Here is a 14,897-nt window from a genome sequence, read left to right on the forward strand (position 1 = left end):
AACAGAGATTACCATATTAAACAATATACTGGCAGGTTATTTACGCTGTGGGTCCGGACCATTTTGAAATAGTGAAAGCTCTTGAACTCTCTGGCAATATCGCCGTATGGATCAAGCTTTTTAATTATCAGTAGATTACCTGTACCTAGTGTAATGGGTACCTGAAAATTCAGACTATTCGCAAGAGTGAAGTATCTAATTATACACTCTAGAGCATATCTCGGTAGTGATATTAAAGAAATTCAATAGCTCGAAGGAAACATGGTGCTATCAGGCAATATGGAACTATCAACTGTTCCGCGTTACACTAGCGTGTACTGGATACTGTAATAATAATAATCTTGATTAAAGTCCGTTGCCTAGGGCGAAGGAGGAGTAATCAAAGTACATGAGGTTTCTAATATAATATAACAATATCCAGTAAAGGTAGACGGGGTCGATTTCCTCAGCGGTAGACCGCTGATAGCATGAGGGAAAACCTTCTTGACGTAGTGTAATTGATTGCGCGCAGTCAAATACTGGATACTGTACCTGGTAATCCAAAACATGAATAATTAACTAATAACTACCGGTACTGGTATTTGCGTCTTGTTGAGGTCTGAGACCAGAGACGTCGTTAAAATACATACACCAGTAGACTCTCAAAAATAAAAAAAAATCATGGTCAAGTGGGTCCCATTGTTCTATCGCATTTGCGTCGTGAAGATTGATTACCCCCGAGGGTCCGGGAAAAATATGAATCAATGCTCACTTTTTTGAGCTTGAAAATACTCTTAACAAATCAGTAGCCTTTTTTATTCTTCTTCTCCTTTCCATATCCCAGTCATCTGGGGGTATCGCCTGCCACTGGGTTATAACATCGTCCAACAGGCACTCCACCTCACGATTATATGAAGAGTCTAGTCCTCGTATGTATCGCAAGTTAATTTCAAAAGCCGCTGGACAGTCGTATCCATGCGCCATTTCAGCCCTATACAAGTACGGGTAACGAGCAGAGGTAATTAGTTCCTTAGGCGGATAAGCATCTGTCGTTGATAATGATCTGAGACCTGCGCACCGGTCTACCAGCAATTTGATAAGCGCCACTAATAGCTCAGGCTCAACGAACGGCAACTCGAGTAGGATGCTGGGTGTTGTGGGAGAATAAGACATAAAATCAACAAGATCCTTAATATACTTCCTCTTATTTTCCAGTTCGTCTGTAATCAGGTCAATGAGCTGGATTTCATGTCGAACATTGCAAATGAGGGGTGCAATCTTCGTGAGCCATTTGCTTTCCCCCTCCCTAAGGACAAACCGATCAAGGCCCTTAGTTAGCTGTCCCATCCGCTCCAATGCAATGTCGTCAAAACCTGAAAGGGCCGTGAGTTCTAATGAGCGGATATTTGGAAAATCAAGCGTCATAGATATTGTTGACAGATCTATAGTGTCCAGCTGGAGGTGTGTAACGAACTTGCTTGACAGAACAGTTGTTTCGGTACAATTGAGTCTTGTATAGTTTCGAACGCCGCAGACTTGAAATTGAGATACACTTGGCGGCAGGATTAGGTGTCCGGGTCGCATTCTGTTTACCTTAAGAGCAAGGCCTGTAAGGCGGGGAAATTCACGAAGTAGCTCGTCAAGATCACTCACTGGGGCATCAAAGTCAATCTTAAGCTGTGTGACGTATTTGACCAGTTCATTCATACAGGGCGTTGTAAAACCGTCAATAATTGCCTCAACTTCAATCGATGCAGTAATTGGATAAGACCAGTTGATTATTTCCGTCACATCATCATAGCGTAGATCTGGCGAGTGAATTGTGACTGATAACTTCTTGGGGACGCAGAAATCTCGAAGATACTCCAGCAGCTTCTTCCTAACAGGATATAACTTGGTGTATAGACACCCCTCGTGTACAATTAGGTGAATCTCCTCAGCAGAGCTCACGGCAAGCTTCATGGCTTCCTCGCCATCCGACCTATAGCAGTATCCCATGTCGCTAAATGTTCGAGAATCATTGATTAGTTCCACAGTAAGCTTTTTGATGTGGCTTGCTACGCTCGGGAGCACCTGCGACGCGAACAATATGTTATGGTGGGAAATCCACGTCGAACAGGACGCCGTAGTGTCCCCAGATACTGAAATACACACATTTCTCCAAAGCCTCGTTACGGCGAGCTCGCGGAAGAGCCGGCATGTAAGCTGGGCTTGTCTGAGGCCCGGTCCGAGGTGGTCGAACACAGTCTCCCATAGTTCTACAGGCAGTTTGTCCAGAAAATTGACATCTTGGGATTCCATTCTTTAAAGTTTATTTACCATGTGAAGAAATGGTGAGGGGGTTTTATTATTTATACCTGTCGCTAAATGAGGACACCATGCAGGTGAAAATGAGGGCATATACTAAGTTTGAGGCATGTATACCCCTAGTTTTTGAGGACAGCTCTTCTTTGGCTAGTACTCTTTGTAGATCAATCTCTTTTTTCCCAGCTTATCCAATTAACACACCCCTGTATTTGCAGAATCATTGACTCTGTATACCGCGGAAACTCTCCGCGCAGCGGAGCCACAGGGGGGTTTGGGGGGACTGGTCCCCCCAATTGCATTGAGTCTATATAACTTGGCCCCCGTAGCTCGGCTACGCCTCGGAATTGTAGAGCTCTGTAATACTTCGAAGATCTCCCCAACCACAGGAGGATTTGGAGGTCCCCCCAATTGCATCGAGTCCATATTACTTGGGGGCCAGCCCCCAAACCCCCCGTAGCTCGGCTACGCCTCGGAATAGAAGATATATGAGCGGGTTTGGGAAGACTTGTCACCACTACGTAATGAACGCCAAAGATAGCACCGTAAAAGCCGCATTTGACCTGTTCTGCTCCGGACAGGGCGAAGAATCGCTCAAGGCAGGCGTAGTACTCAACTACCTACTCAAAAAACCGTTTATCGACGGGCTTAACATCGCCGAAGGGTGTCCCTACGCTACTAATGATTCCAACTACTACGAGTTTTCCGGAGAGCTCGCGTGCGTCCGGCTTTGGTGGTGCACCTGCAACGACTACACGACGAGCCTCTACACTCAACCATCAATTCTAGACTATGGTAACTACGAAAGTTCGGGAACCAAAGTACCCTGGGGAGGGCAATCGACCCTGGACGACATTCCCTACTGTAAACACCTGGTCGCCGCAGCGGTCCTCGCCAACGGCAAGGTATCCGGGCATCGCCTGAAAGATGCTCTGCGGCTCAACCTCCCAACATGAATTTTTGCCCAACCTTGCGACCAGCCAGCACATTCACACACACGATACCCCCAAGAAGGGAGAGGATAGACATAATTTGACGGATTTTTATAGACAATGGGGGAGAGCACATATGTTCACACGGTTCCGTGGTATAGTAGCGGGGATGGATCTGATTTTCCGCCTCGCAGGAGCAGAGTTAGGCGGCTGAAGGCCGCTGAGAGGAAAAGAGCGGCAAAATCGGCGAGCTTGGTGGTTCCAGTAGCAGCCAACGGAGGCCAGAACGGGCATATCACGGAGCCAGAGACTAGTTTAGAGGTTGTAGGTCACAACGAAGTCGTTGTGGAGAGTATACAGCCCAAATCATGGGCGGATCTGGCCCGGGGCAAGCAAAAAGCCCGAGCCCAGGAGAGCCCTCCTAAGGGCTCCGGGGCTCCCGAGGAGGAATATCTGGGAACTGGGAATGGCGTAGTAGTTGAAGCCGATGGCGGAGTGAGATACCCACTTGCCCGGGTGCTGTACGGGTTTGATCCGAAGCTGTCGGCTCAGGTGTATGCGAATCGCACGGTTGCAGTGCGAGGGCTCATTAATATTGGCAATATCTGCTTCATGAACTCAATTCTGCAGTCGTTGATCCATTGTACGCCGTTCTACGCGCTCATGAAGAAGATCGCGCGGGAATCGCAGTTCCACATCAAGAGTGGCACGCCGATTCTCGATGGGCTGATTGAGTTCATTGACGAGTTTGAGCGGGAGCCACCAAAGATCAAAAGCGACGAAGATGAAGACGAAGAAGATGAAGATGACGATACTACTAACGACAAGAAGCACGAATTGCCGAGCATGAGCCCTGATACGTTCTACTCGGTCATTAGCCACCACCCAAAGTTCAAACACCTCAAGCGCGGGCGCCAGGAGGACGCCGAGGAGTTTTTGGGGTGCCTGCTGGAGGCGCTCCAGGAGGAGTTTGAGCGCGCAATGGCCGCCAACCCGGGTATGGCCAAGTTTGAGCCAACTCAGCAAGAATTTACTGAGTCTGAGGATGAATGGACTCAGATAGGAAAGGGATCCAAGCCGGTTACAGCACGGTATAGCGGTAAAACAGGAGTTAGCACTCCGCTTAACAAGATATTCTCGGGCCAGTTCAAGTCGGTTTTGGAGAGGATATCGCCACGCACAGGGGCCCCGTCGGTTACCTATGATCCGTTCCAGCACGTTCAGCTAGATATCAGCGATGATAGCGTCCATTCCATAGAGGACGCATTCCGCATGCTGAGCCAGCCGGAGCAGCTCACCTACCAGCATAAACAGACGACTATCAGAGCCATGAAACAGGTGCAGTTCTCGGCGCTTCCGGGAGTGCTCATTGTGCATCTCAAGCGGTTCACGTTTAACGAGAACGGGTCACAGAAGATCACCAAGCCAATTACGTTCCCGTATGAGCTGGAGATCCCATCTCAGTGTTTGATTACGGCCGCCCAGCAGCGGGTGTACCGGCTGTTTGCTGTGGTTTACCACCACGGTGATAGCGCTCACGCTGGCCATTACACTGTCGACGTCAAGTCTGGCAACCACTGGACTATCGTCGACGATATCCAGACGAAGAAGGTCGAATTACCGTGGTACGCCAGCGGACGAAATGATAGCTCAAACGAAGAAGAGAGGAGAACTGCTTATCTTCTTTTCTACGCTTAATTTTTTTTATTATTCTCAGGCTGCTCCAAGCAGCTTTTCTAATGATACCCTTTTGCATCCTCAGCATTAATTGAGTCGCCCGCTTTGTATATTTACCGGTATTTTGTAATTAAGGGAACCGCTGCCGCTTCGATTGACTTGGGGGCCAGCCCCCAAACCCCCGTAGCTCCGCTTCGCGGAGGGAGTCAATCCAGTTTTTGCTAAAGGAACCTAATACAGTCCATAGAGTTGCTCGTGTCCAGCAGGCTGAAGGTACCATGTGGGCTACGCCGTTCTATGCTATGGATGAGTGTACGGAGAACACATTATTAGTTACAGTTTTTTTGTTACGGCTGGTTTCTTGTTACGAGATCGCAAGGGCTGTAACTAATCCGTTGGGAGTGTGTTTCCCTGTGCGAAACTTTTAGACTATTCGACTGGTAGCAAACAGTTGGGGCCCCAGACTTCTGTCGTTCCGCTAAGCGGAGATCTTCTAGCGATTAATAAGCCCCCTCAGTTTAAGAGGCAATTGATATGAAAGCGAGTTGTATGTTAGGTAGCAGTTTGTAGCATCGGCCTAGACTTTTAATGCTTATTTTCTACATGTACAGTTACATGTGCCAGAACACTCTATTACAGTATACGAGTACCTCCTACGCAGTCTCACCTTTATTATGTGTGGCTTGCGAAGCGTGGCCACCGAAGGTTGCAAGTCAATCAAGTCCCTCTGAGAAGCTACAGGGGGTCTGGGGGCTGGCCCCCAGCTACGGGAGCTCGAGGGCTGGCCCTCGAACACACTCTGCTGTGGTACCAGCAAATCTCTCAGGTAATCGTATCCTTCGACCGAAGATAAAAATAATGTACCAACCTCGTGGCCACCGAAGTGAGCCATACTAAGCGAAGGTGGGACTGCGTAGGAGGTAAGTATACGAGTTAGTTATTAATAGCATATATCGATGAAATAGAATTGGTGGATTTGTTCATTCCTAAAAGGTTTTATCAGATATAATTATATTACTGGAACAGCTAAACTCGTCCGACGAAACCCTCGAATGGACCCAACTTGGCAATACCGTTCTCAATTGCAATCTTACCATTGGAGATGACAACCTCGCTCACGCTGACCGGCAGCTTGTACTCAACTGGCTTGTCGGTAAAGTTGAGCGCCACCAGCAGCTGCTCAGTCTCGCCATTTCGAAGCCACGAAACAACCTGCTTGTGATCAAAGTCAACCATCTTAAACTCGCCGTATACAACAGTCTCCTTGAGCTCCTTTCGGACCTTGAGGCAGTCAGCCCAGAAGTAGTAAGCAGAGTCCTTATCGGCCACCTGGGCCTGCGCATTGCACTGCACATCAGAAGTAGTGAACATCCAAGGCTCAGCATCGGAGAAGCCACAGTTCTTGTCAGTCGTCCAGTGCATTGGGGCCCTAGAATTGTCCCGAGCCTTGAGGTTGATCTGCTTGGCCTTGGCAGCCTTCTCCTCGGCCGATGGGTTAGTGGCGAGGAATCGGTGCCAGTAGTTGAGCGACTCCAAGTCCTTATACTCCTCAATTGGCACAGAGGCCGGAATGTTGATCATGCCCAGCTCCTGGCCCTGGTACACGAATGGCGTGCCGCACTGGAAGATGACAAACATGGCCAGCATCTTGGATGCAGTGTACCGGAACTCCTCGCTATCGGCGTGCAGGAACCGCGAAATGGATCGCGGCTGGTCGTGATTCTCAATGAACACGGCATTCCATCCGCCCTGCTTCGGGAGAGACTCCTGGAATTCGTCAACCGCCCGCTTGAGGTCCTGCAGAGTCCAGTCCCTGTGCGAGAACTTATCACCATCGGCACCATCCAGAGAAACGATATCGAACTGGAAGATAGTGTTAAGCTCGCCCCGGTCGGCACCTACAATCTTGAGGATCTCCTCTCGGTCTTTAACGAATGGCATCTCGCCAACCGTGAACGCATCGTACTCAGCAAAGATCTTGCCCATGTCCTGGAGGTATTCGTGCAATCGCGGGCCATTAGCGAAGTACATGTGCCCCGAGTTGTACTTATTAGGACCTGGAGCGTCCAGGAATCGCTGGTCCTTGGAAATAAGGTTGATGACGTCCAGTCGGAACCCGCTAACGCCCCGGTCGAGCCAGAATCGCACAATGTCGTGCACGGCAGCCCTGACGTCTGGATTCTCCCAGTTCAGGTCTGGCTGCTCGTCGGCAAACAGACACAGGTAATACTCTTCGGTAGTCTCATCCCACTTCCAGGCAGACTCGGTGAAGAAGCTGGACCAATTGGTTGGAGGAATTCGCTCGCCGTTCTCATCGTATCGAGCAGGCTTCCAGATGTACCAGTCACGTTTTGGGTTGTTCCGCGAGCTTCGAGACTCCTTGAACCACGCGTGCTGGTCAGATGTGTGGTTCACTACGAGATCGAGCACGAACTTCATGCCATTGTCGTTGAGGGACTTGATGAGGGTGTCGACGGTCTTGAGCGAGCCGTATCGCGGATCAATGTCCTTATAGTCGGAGATATCGTAGCCCATATCAACCTGAGGCGACTTGTTGATGGGCGAGAGCCACACCATGTCGACGCCAAGCCTCTTGAGATAGTCTACGTGGTCGATAATGCCCTGCAAGTCACCAAACCCGTCCCCGTTCGAGTCCTGGAAGGACGCTGGGTAGATCTGGTAAACGGAGGACTCTCTCCACCACGTTGGCTTGATCTTATCGTATGTCATGATCTTTTCAAATTCTCTTACGAGTGTGTGTTATTATTATTCTATGATTCTATGGATTCGTTCCGGCCTTGAACCTTATTTTATATTCTTTTCTCGGCGATTTTGAAAGCAAGCCAGATCAACCATCATCGGACCGAGAGCACTCGCCAAAACTCATCTGGAGCCCCTCCAGCATGACCTGAAGTCAGCATGCAGGTGATGTCCATAGCGAACGTCACTGCGGAGGGTATTCGCTCTTTTATTGGCCTGATGTCGGACCGACGCCCCACCTCCTCCGGAGCCCCACTTCATCTCGATCATAGATCGGCGAGGTACCTGTCCCGCCCCTTTGGGCCAGCTGCGACATCATGTCTCGGAGGAGGTCCTCAAGCCAACATTACAGCACGGAATTACACCAAGGTCATTCCATATTACAGCTTTATCCATGTATTATTAGCATATTATGCATGAAACTGAGCAGCTTCAATAAAATCCATAGTATAAAAGATAAATTTATGAGGGGTAATGACTAAACTACAATACCGGTTACCAGTACTGTAGTACGTGTACGTACTTGTATTACACCGTATTGGAAATATGAGTTCGCGGCTGTAAGCCCGGAGCTACAGGAATTTGGGGTTGATTTGCAGTATCTTGGAACGGATTGTTTGGTAGGTTGTCCCCATTAGTCGCTATTATTTGTGCTCTTTACCAACGTGGATAATCGTTCACTGAATTGTCTGTGGAGAATTGACTACCAGGTTACTGTATGATATTAATACACAATAAAGTTAGTATTGGTTCTCTCAGATCATTTTCTTCTGTCGCTGTCAGTATAATAATAGTAATCTTGATTAAAGTCCGTTGCCTAGGGCGAAGGTGAACTAATCGAAGTACACGAGGATATAACAGTATATTTATTTTTATTCTCAGAATCTATTACATGTATGCTCATAATAATACGTTACTATCATTAAAACTTGCCATATAATACTCTGAGATGAACTGATGTCAAATATATATAACATAACAATTTCCAGTAAAGGTAGACGGGGTCGATTATACTGATACCGGTTAATATAACAAACTTCCCATATATCTCCCTGGAATACACTGCCAGTTGACTAATGTGTTGTGTCGTAATAAAAACAATAATATTCAGCAAGACTATAATAGTCGCTATATATATATATAAGGGCAAATAAAACAAAACAGATTATGCAGCCTTTTCGTTCTCTTCGTCAAAGTCGACGACATAGTTCTGGAACTGCCGGGCTGGAACTCCCTTCATAAACATAATATCAAGCTCCTCGTAAGTTCGGCCCTTTGGCTCCGGCAGCCGGAAGAAGGCCCACAGGAAACACAGGAAACAGAGACCGGCCTGAAGATAGCCAATTTTACCCTTCCAATTACCAGCGGTAGGGTTCAACATATATGGGTAGATAATAGAGTTGACGATTCCCCACACGTTGTAAGCATCTCGAGCAAGAGAAATGGTCTTGCTTCGGAGTCGAGTAGAAGACATCTCACTGATCAAAGAGTAGCAAACTGGGCCCACGCTCGAGTCGTATATGTACACAATTACCAACTGCAGCACCGCGGTCGCCCATGGTGCTGAACCATTGGACGCTGGCGCCAGCGACACAAAGCCCATAATAAGGAAGACAAACCCGACCGAGAATAGCCCCCACACGTAGATAGTTCGCCGACCAAGGTTGCCCATCAGGAACCACGAAGACATAGTACCGACCAAGCCAATGCCATACATGCCGATACTCAGGTTGAACGAGTTTTCAGCATTAAGACCGGCAGTCTGGAAGAAGAAAGCACTGTAGCCCATCACGTTACCCACAGAGATAGATTGACACAAGAAGGTAATGCAACTGACTTCGGTTCGTCGCAGATCGACTCCCTTGAAGCAGTCGAGGTAGGAAGTACCAGACTCAACGGCCTTCTCCAGTTCGTTAGTGTGCACCATGAAAGCAACGGTTCGGTGCGGGTCGTGGCCTTCTCGTTTGGTACTCAGTCGCTCGACAGCATGGACAGCTTCTTCAATCTTGCCCTTTCGCACAAGCCACCACGGAGACTCAGGCGCGAAGTAGATGAGCACCAGAATAATCGGAGGCCATATCCACTGGATGGCAAAGGGGATTCGGTAGGACCATTCATTGTTTATGTTAAGGCACCCTCGCAGGACGCCCTGCGAAATGATCTGGCCAATGACCCAACACATGTTAATATAGGTCGTCAGGTACCCTCGTAGCACAACAGGACACACTTCCGAGGCATAAGTTGGAGCCAAAGTACTGAACGCACCAATGGGGAAACCAAACAACAGAGCACCAACAAGCAGGACGGCTCGAGATGGCGCAAAGAAGTAAATGAAGATGATACCCATAGTGAACACCAGGGATGCGCTTAGAACTTTTCGGTACCCGAATCGGTCGGCGCAGAAACCACTGATGAAAATACCAAAGATAGCACCGACGCTTCCCATCATAGACAGTGCCGTTTGCCAAGCAGCTGGGACCTGGTACCCGTCGCCGAATGGCTCACCGTACCTCTTCTGGAACTCGGGGAACCCGAAGAAGGACCCAAGCAAGGTGTTATCGTAACCGTCCATAATGACAGTCATGGCTACAGCAATACTCCACAGAACGGCTTTGGGGTAGGTCCGGAGACCCTCGAGAAGAGTCATGTTCTTCTCGACATCCGTCTCGACTCGAGCATCGTGCTCGGTCGTTACGAGCTTAGTCTCGCCCTCGAAGTCGTTTGCTGCGACTTCCTGGTGCTCTGCTTCTTGCTTATTCATAGTCACTCAGTCGCCTTTGCACTGGACCTGAAAGCAGAGGAGGAATATGCTTCATATATAGGCCGCCCCCTTCGACCTCTCGAAGTTGTCGCCGTTCCACTATCGGGCCGGTAGGTTGACGACTTGTGTCTCATAGGTAGCCGATCATCTCGAGTCTTTGCGGGGCCGACCGTTAATGCCCCTCCCCTCCCCTTACCTCAATTTTTTTAGGGCGGGGTAAGGCGCTTCACTCTATTTACCCCACGCGAGGCTGAACGGCATTTTTTTGTACATGGACATCTACGTACTGTGGGTCTGCATTACGTATCCCCGGAAAAACTGACCAGACGCCAAGGCTGCGGAGAGCTGGATGCATTTCCCGGCTGCAGTTGTCGTCTTTTGGAAGCAGGGAACCCTGAGGCGTGGATATCGGACCGTTAGGAAGATTTTTTTTTTTCTCTCCACCCTATTTCTCAGGGCGGTTTTCAGTGATCGGCGATATCGGTCATACCAATGGCGTGAAGGTTTCTTGAAATCAACTGAGGGGTTTTGTCGACTATAGTCCTCCTTCGTCTGTTTAATCAATTGGTTATTGCTGTATTATTATTACGTGTTCACAATTGAGGGGACGAAACGACCAAGGTGGGCTGTTCAGGGGGGGCTAGATTGAACATGTCCAGCTAACTGATGACGATTATGAACGTCTGTTCAGCTAACTAACTAGCTATGACTCTTAGCTATTCGTTTAGGCGCTTTTAGTGTTCCTTCAGCAGTAGAATTAGGAGGACTATGCCCACCTGTAAGTGTAGTTATGCGATCAATAGTTCCTTCACCATTAACTACCGGGAATCTATTACCGGTATTAGCTAATGGTGCTACTGTACTATAGCATAACCGTCAGTCATTAATAACACGTAAGAGAAATGCAGATATTGTTACTCATTATTCTACGTGCATTATTGTACCAGTATTCTCACCACTGTATCATAAGGAACAATAATCATTTGATTGAAAATGGGGATTACGGATTAAACAATTGAATAAAACAAAGCACTACATGTCTGACGAAAAAAAAAGTTAGGCATCGGCTTCCTTGGCGAACACACCGTTGTACGGCTCGACGACGTAGCTCTTGAACTGGCGCGCCGGAACCTCTCTCATGAACATAATATCAAGCTCCTCGTATGTTCGCCCCTTTGGTTCGGGAAGCCGGAAGAACGCCCACGCGAAGCATAAGGCACACAAGCCAGCCTGGAAGAACCCGATCTTGCCCTTCCAATCCCCAGCAGTGGTGTTCATCATGTACGGATAAATGATAGAATTGACAATGGCCCAGAGGTTGAACAGGTTTCGTGCCAGGGCAATGGTCTTGCCTCGCAGGCGCGTCGAGGATATCTCACTGATAAGAGAATAGGTCACAGGACCTAGAGTCGAGTCGTATATAAACACAACGAGGAGGACCACCGCAGCAATGCCCCACGGAGCGCCCGAATTGGACGCTGGCGCCAGTGAAATGAAGCCCATGACGAGGAAGAGAATCAGAATGCAAAAGAGACCACTGATATAAATAAACCGTCGGCCGAGGTTGGCAATGAGGAACCAGGACAACAAAACACCGATCAGGCCCAAGGCGTACTGGCCGATACCCAGGTTAAATGCATTAGCATCGTCGAGACCGGCCGACTCGAAGAAGAAGGTGCTGTAGGACATCACGTTGCCCACGCAGACGGCCTGAATGACGAATGCAACGGCAGAAATCTCGGTTCGTCGCAGATCAGTGCCCTTAAAGCAGTCGAGGTAGGAAGTACCCGTCTCGATATCCTTTTCAAGCTCGTTAGTGTGGATCATCATGGCGACAGCCCGATGGGGGTCGACTGTGTCCTTCCCACTAAGACGCTTGACGGATTCCACTGCATCCTCGATTCGGCCCTTTCGTACGAGCCACCATGGCGAGTCTGGTGCGAAATAGATGAGGACAAACAGAGGGGGCAGCCACATCCACTGCAGCGCAAAGGGGAGTCGATACGCCCACTCGCCAGTGCGGTTGAGATTGCCTCGAAGAACTCCCTGCGCAATCAGCTGGCCAATGACCCAACATGCGTTGATAAATGTCGTCAGGTAGCCTCGTAGCACGACTGGGCACACCTCGGAAGCATAAGTCGGGGCCAGAACGCTGAAAATGCCGGTAGCGACACCAAACAGCAGGCCGGCAATCAGAAGAACAACTCTGTTTGGGGCGAAAACGTACATGAAGATCACGCCAGCCGTGTACACGAACAATCCCAGGATCATCTTGCGATGTCCGATGCGTTCAATAATCTGACCACACAGCATAATACCAATAATACCGCTAACACTACCGGTCATGGAGAGCCCAGTCTGCCATCGTGCGGGGATCTCGTAGTGATCCCCGTACCAGTCGCCGTATTTCTCCTTAAATTGAGGATACGCATAGAAGGAGCCAAGCAATGCAGTGTCATACCCATCCATGACGACAGTGAACGCCACGACGAGACACCAAAAGACAGCCCGGGGATAAGTCCGGAGACCCTCAAACAGGCTCATGTTCTTCTCGAACTCAGCCTCGAGCTGGGCGTCCACTACGGTCGATTCCAACTTGGTACCGGCATCATAGTTTCCCTGGGACGCCTCCTTGTGCTCCGACTCGAATTTCTCTGGTTCAATTGCCATCGCGAATACCAAACTCGACCTGTCTAATGCTCTTTCGCAGGATGCCATCATCTTAAGAGATCAATACTCGCCGATATTCTTCTATCCTACCCCGCCATATGCAGCTACCCCGCTAAAGGCTTTACGGGCCGATAACTAGCCTCGATATTGCATTATATACATATGGTAGTGGTGTGACCTCTCTCTGCACGGCGAGAATCACAGAATCCCCAAATTTAACGCCGTGGAGCCCCCAAAGACTAGCGTGTTGGCTGGTTCTTCAAATGTAAAGTACGGCTGAAGGTGAGGTTATAGGATTACCCCGCTCATCTCCGTATTAATCCGATCATGCAGCCTTTTTGTTGGGCGTATAGCAGTCGGACGCGTATCGGCCATAATTCACGCATAGATCAGACTGAAACATTTAGAAGTTTCATCACGGCTGTCCACAGCCGTCTTTTGCACAAAACTATTGAGTTGTGTCTCTCCCTTTCGAGTCGATTAAGGTGGAACATACCTTTGCGGGGCTAATAGAGTAGTCAAGCGTAGTGAATTGTTTAACTTATTTTCTAATTTGAAAAAAAAAGCTGCCAAGATGTGTGGTACATGCAAGTGAAGTACAGTTTGATCATTTTCGGGTTCTTGTCGTGCAGAGCTGCTTCATCAGAGAAAAGATGTACTACAATGTACTCGGACCATCCTTGAGACATAATTATTCATATTACTGGTAAAAATTTGTATGTAATGTTTATATTTTTGTAGCGAAAGGACCAGGCGGAGGGATATATATCACAACTAGCTACTTGGAGTCTATCCCGAGAAGTGGCAGTTCATTTATGGCGCTCTTTCAGGCAGGAACTGGTATAGCTAGTTCTGGGGTAATACGGATCAGTATGGGCGAATTTGCAAGTGATGCTTGCAGGTGTGAAGCACTTGAGTCATAACTTACGGACGCGGGCAATACCGGTACCAGAATGTAATGCCTAACTTACATATTGTTGATTCAGCGTCAATAAACTCTTTACTTGATTGTTGATATTACTGGTGTTATGGTACTGCACTAAGTTACTGGTAGCAATGGCAATAATATGTAATAATCGTGATTAATGTCCGTAGTCTAGGGCGAAAAGGACTAATCCCAGGACATGAGGCTTCTAGTACCGGTACTGTATAATATAATTTCCTAATAAAGGTAGACGGGGGTCAATTTCCTCAGCGGCGTCCGCTAATACTGGCACGAAGGAAAACTTCCTTGAAGTAATGTAATTGATTGGGCACAATCAAATAGAGGCAAGTAGAAAACTTTTGCTAACCTCTCTCATGGAGATTTTACCGTCTTAAGAATAAACAGACTTAGCGACCGCGCAGAGTCCGTGCTTGGTGTTAATGGGGACTTTACAATATAAGCCTGGAGAAACTGCTCGACATATGTGGCGGGTTGTATCATAGTACAGGCAGCTTTTGAGGGCGTAGGACACATTGTCGACTCGACCACAGCTGCAGAAGAGTGAAGGGGAGGGTTCGACCAAAAAAAAAATCTCGCACGCATTGAGGTGCTGGATAGGCTTGCTGAAGAAAGGTCTAGGGGACTAGCAAAGGTGAACAGTCTAAATTTTGGAACCTTGAAGCTACTGGAGCACCTTCAAGTATCAGACATGGAACGCTAAGCAGAAGGACGAAGGATGAAAAGTTCTAATATTTGCTCAGCCTCTACATGATATAACTGGCTGTTTCTTGAGTGGCATTCTCGTAAATATCTTTGTAGCTCTTACAGTATTACCGGCACATTGTAGTACAGTGACTATGTTCCTTTTTAGAGATCTTAAATATTCCAC

The 14,897-nt window shown here is 48.3% G+C and overlaps 5 protein-coding genes across 5 annotated transcripts; 1 reads left to right on the forward strand and 4 right to left on the reverse strand.

Moving 5' to 3' along the window:
* Positions 1-747: 747 nt before the first annotated feature.
* TRVA0_019S01134 (uncharacterized protein) lies at positions 748-2,280 on the reverse strand (the record flags this gene model as incomplete). Its single annotated transcript, XM_076684858.1, has 1 exon — positions 748-2,280. One exon carries the CDS (start codon positions 2,278-2,280, stop codon positions 748-750), a length of 1,533 nt encoding a protein of 510 aa, XP_076540899.1.
* A 1,055-nt stretch (positions 2,281-3,335) lies between these two features.
* Positions 3,336-4,913, forward strand: UBP3 (mRNA-binding ubiquitin-specific protease UBP3; the record flags this gene model as incomplete). Its single annotated transcript, XM_076684859.1, has 1 exon — positions 3,336-4,913. One exon carries the CDS (start codon positions 3,336-3,338, stop codon positions 4,911-4,913), a length of 1,578 nt encoding a protein of 525 aa, XP_076540900.1.
* A 1,005-nt stretch (positions 4,914-5,918) lies between these two features.
* On the reverse strand, positions 5,919-7,622 carry IMA5 (glycoside hydrolase family 13 protein; the record flags this gene model as incomplete). The annotated part of the gene is made up of 1 exon (XM_076684860.1): positions 5,919-7,622. The coding sequence occupies one exon, from the start codon at positions 7,620-7,622 to the stop codon at positions 5,919-5,921; it is 1,704 nt and encodes a 567-aa protein (XP_076540901.1).
* Positions 7,623-8,817: 1,195 nt separating this feature from the next.
* Positions 8,818-10,413, reverse strand: MAL11 (general alpha-glucoside permease; the record flags this gene model as incomplete). The annotated part of the gene is made up of 1 exon (XM_076684861.1): positions 8,818-10,413. One exon carries the CDS (start codon positions 10,411-10,413, stop codon positions 8,818-8,820), a length of 1,596 nt encoding a protein of 531 aa, XP_076540902.1.
* Positions 10,414-11,469: 1,056 nt separating this feature from the next.
* Positions 11,470-13,083, reverse strand: MAL31 (maltose permease Mal31p; the record flags this gene model as incomplete). Its single annotated transcript, XM_076684862.1, has 1 exon — positions 11,470-13,083. The coding sequence occupies one exon, from the start codon at positions 13,081-13,083 to the stop codon at positions 11,470-11,472; it is 1,614 nt and encodes a 537-aa protein (XP_076540903.1).
* Between the last annotated feature and the right edge of the window lie 1,814 nt (positions 13,084-14,897).

This window comes from Trichomonascus vanleenenianus (genome assembly GCF_965637985.1).
Source record: "Trichomonascus vanleenenianus strain CLIB 3782 genome assembly, contig: TRVA0_019S, whole genome shotgun sequence".
Taxonomy (NCBI): domain Eukaryota; kingdom Fungi; phylum Ascomycota; class Dipodascomycetes; order Dipodascales; family Trichomonascaceae; genus Blastobotrys; species Blastobotrys vanleenenianus.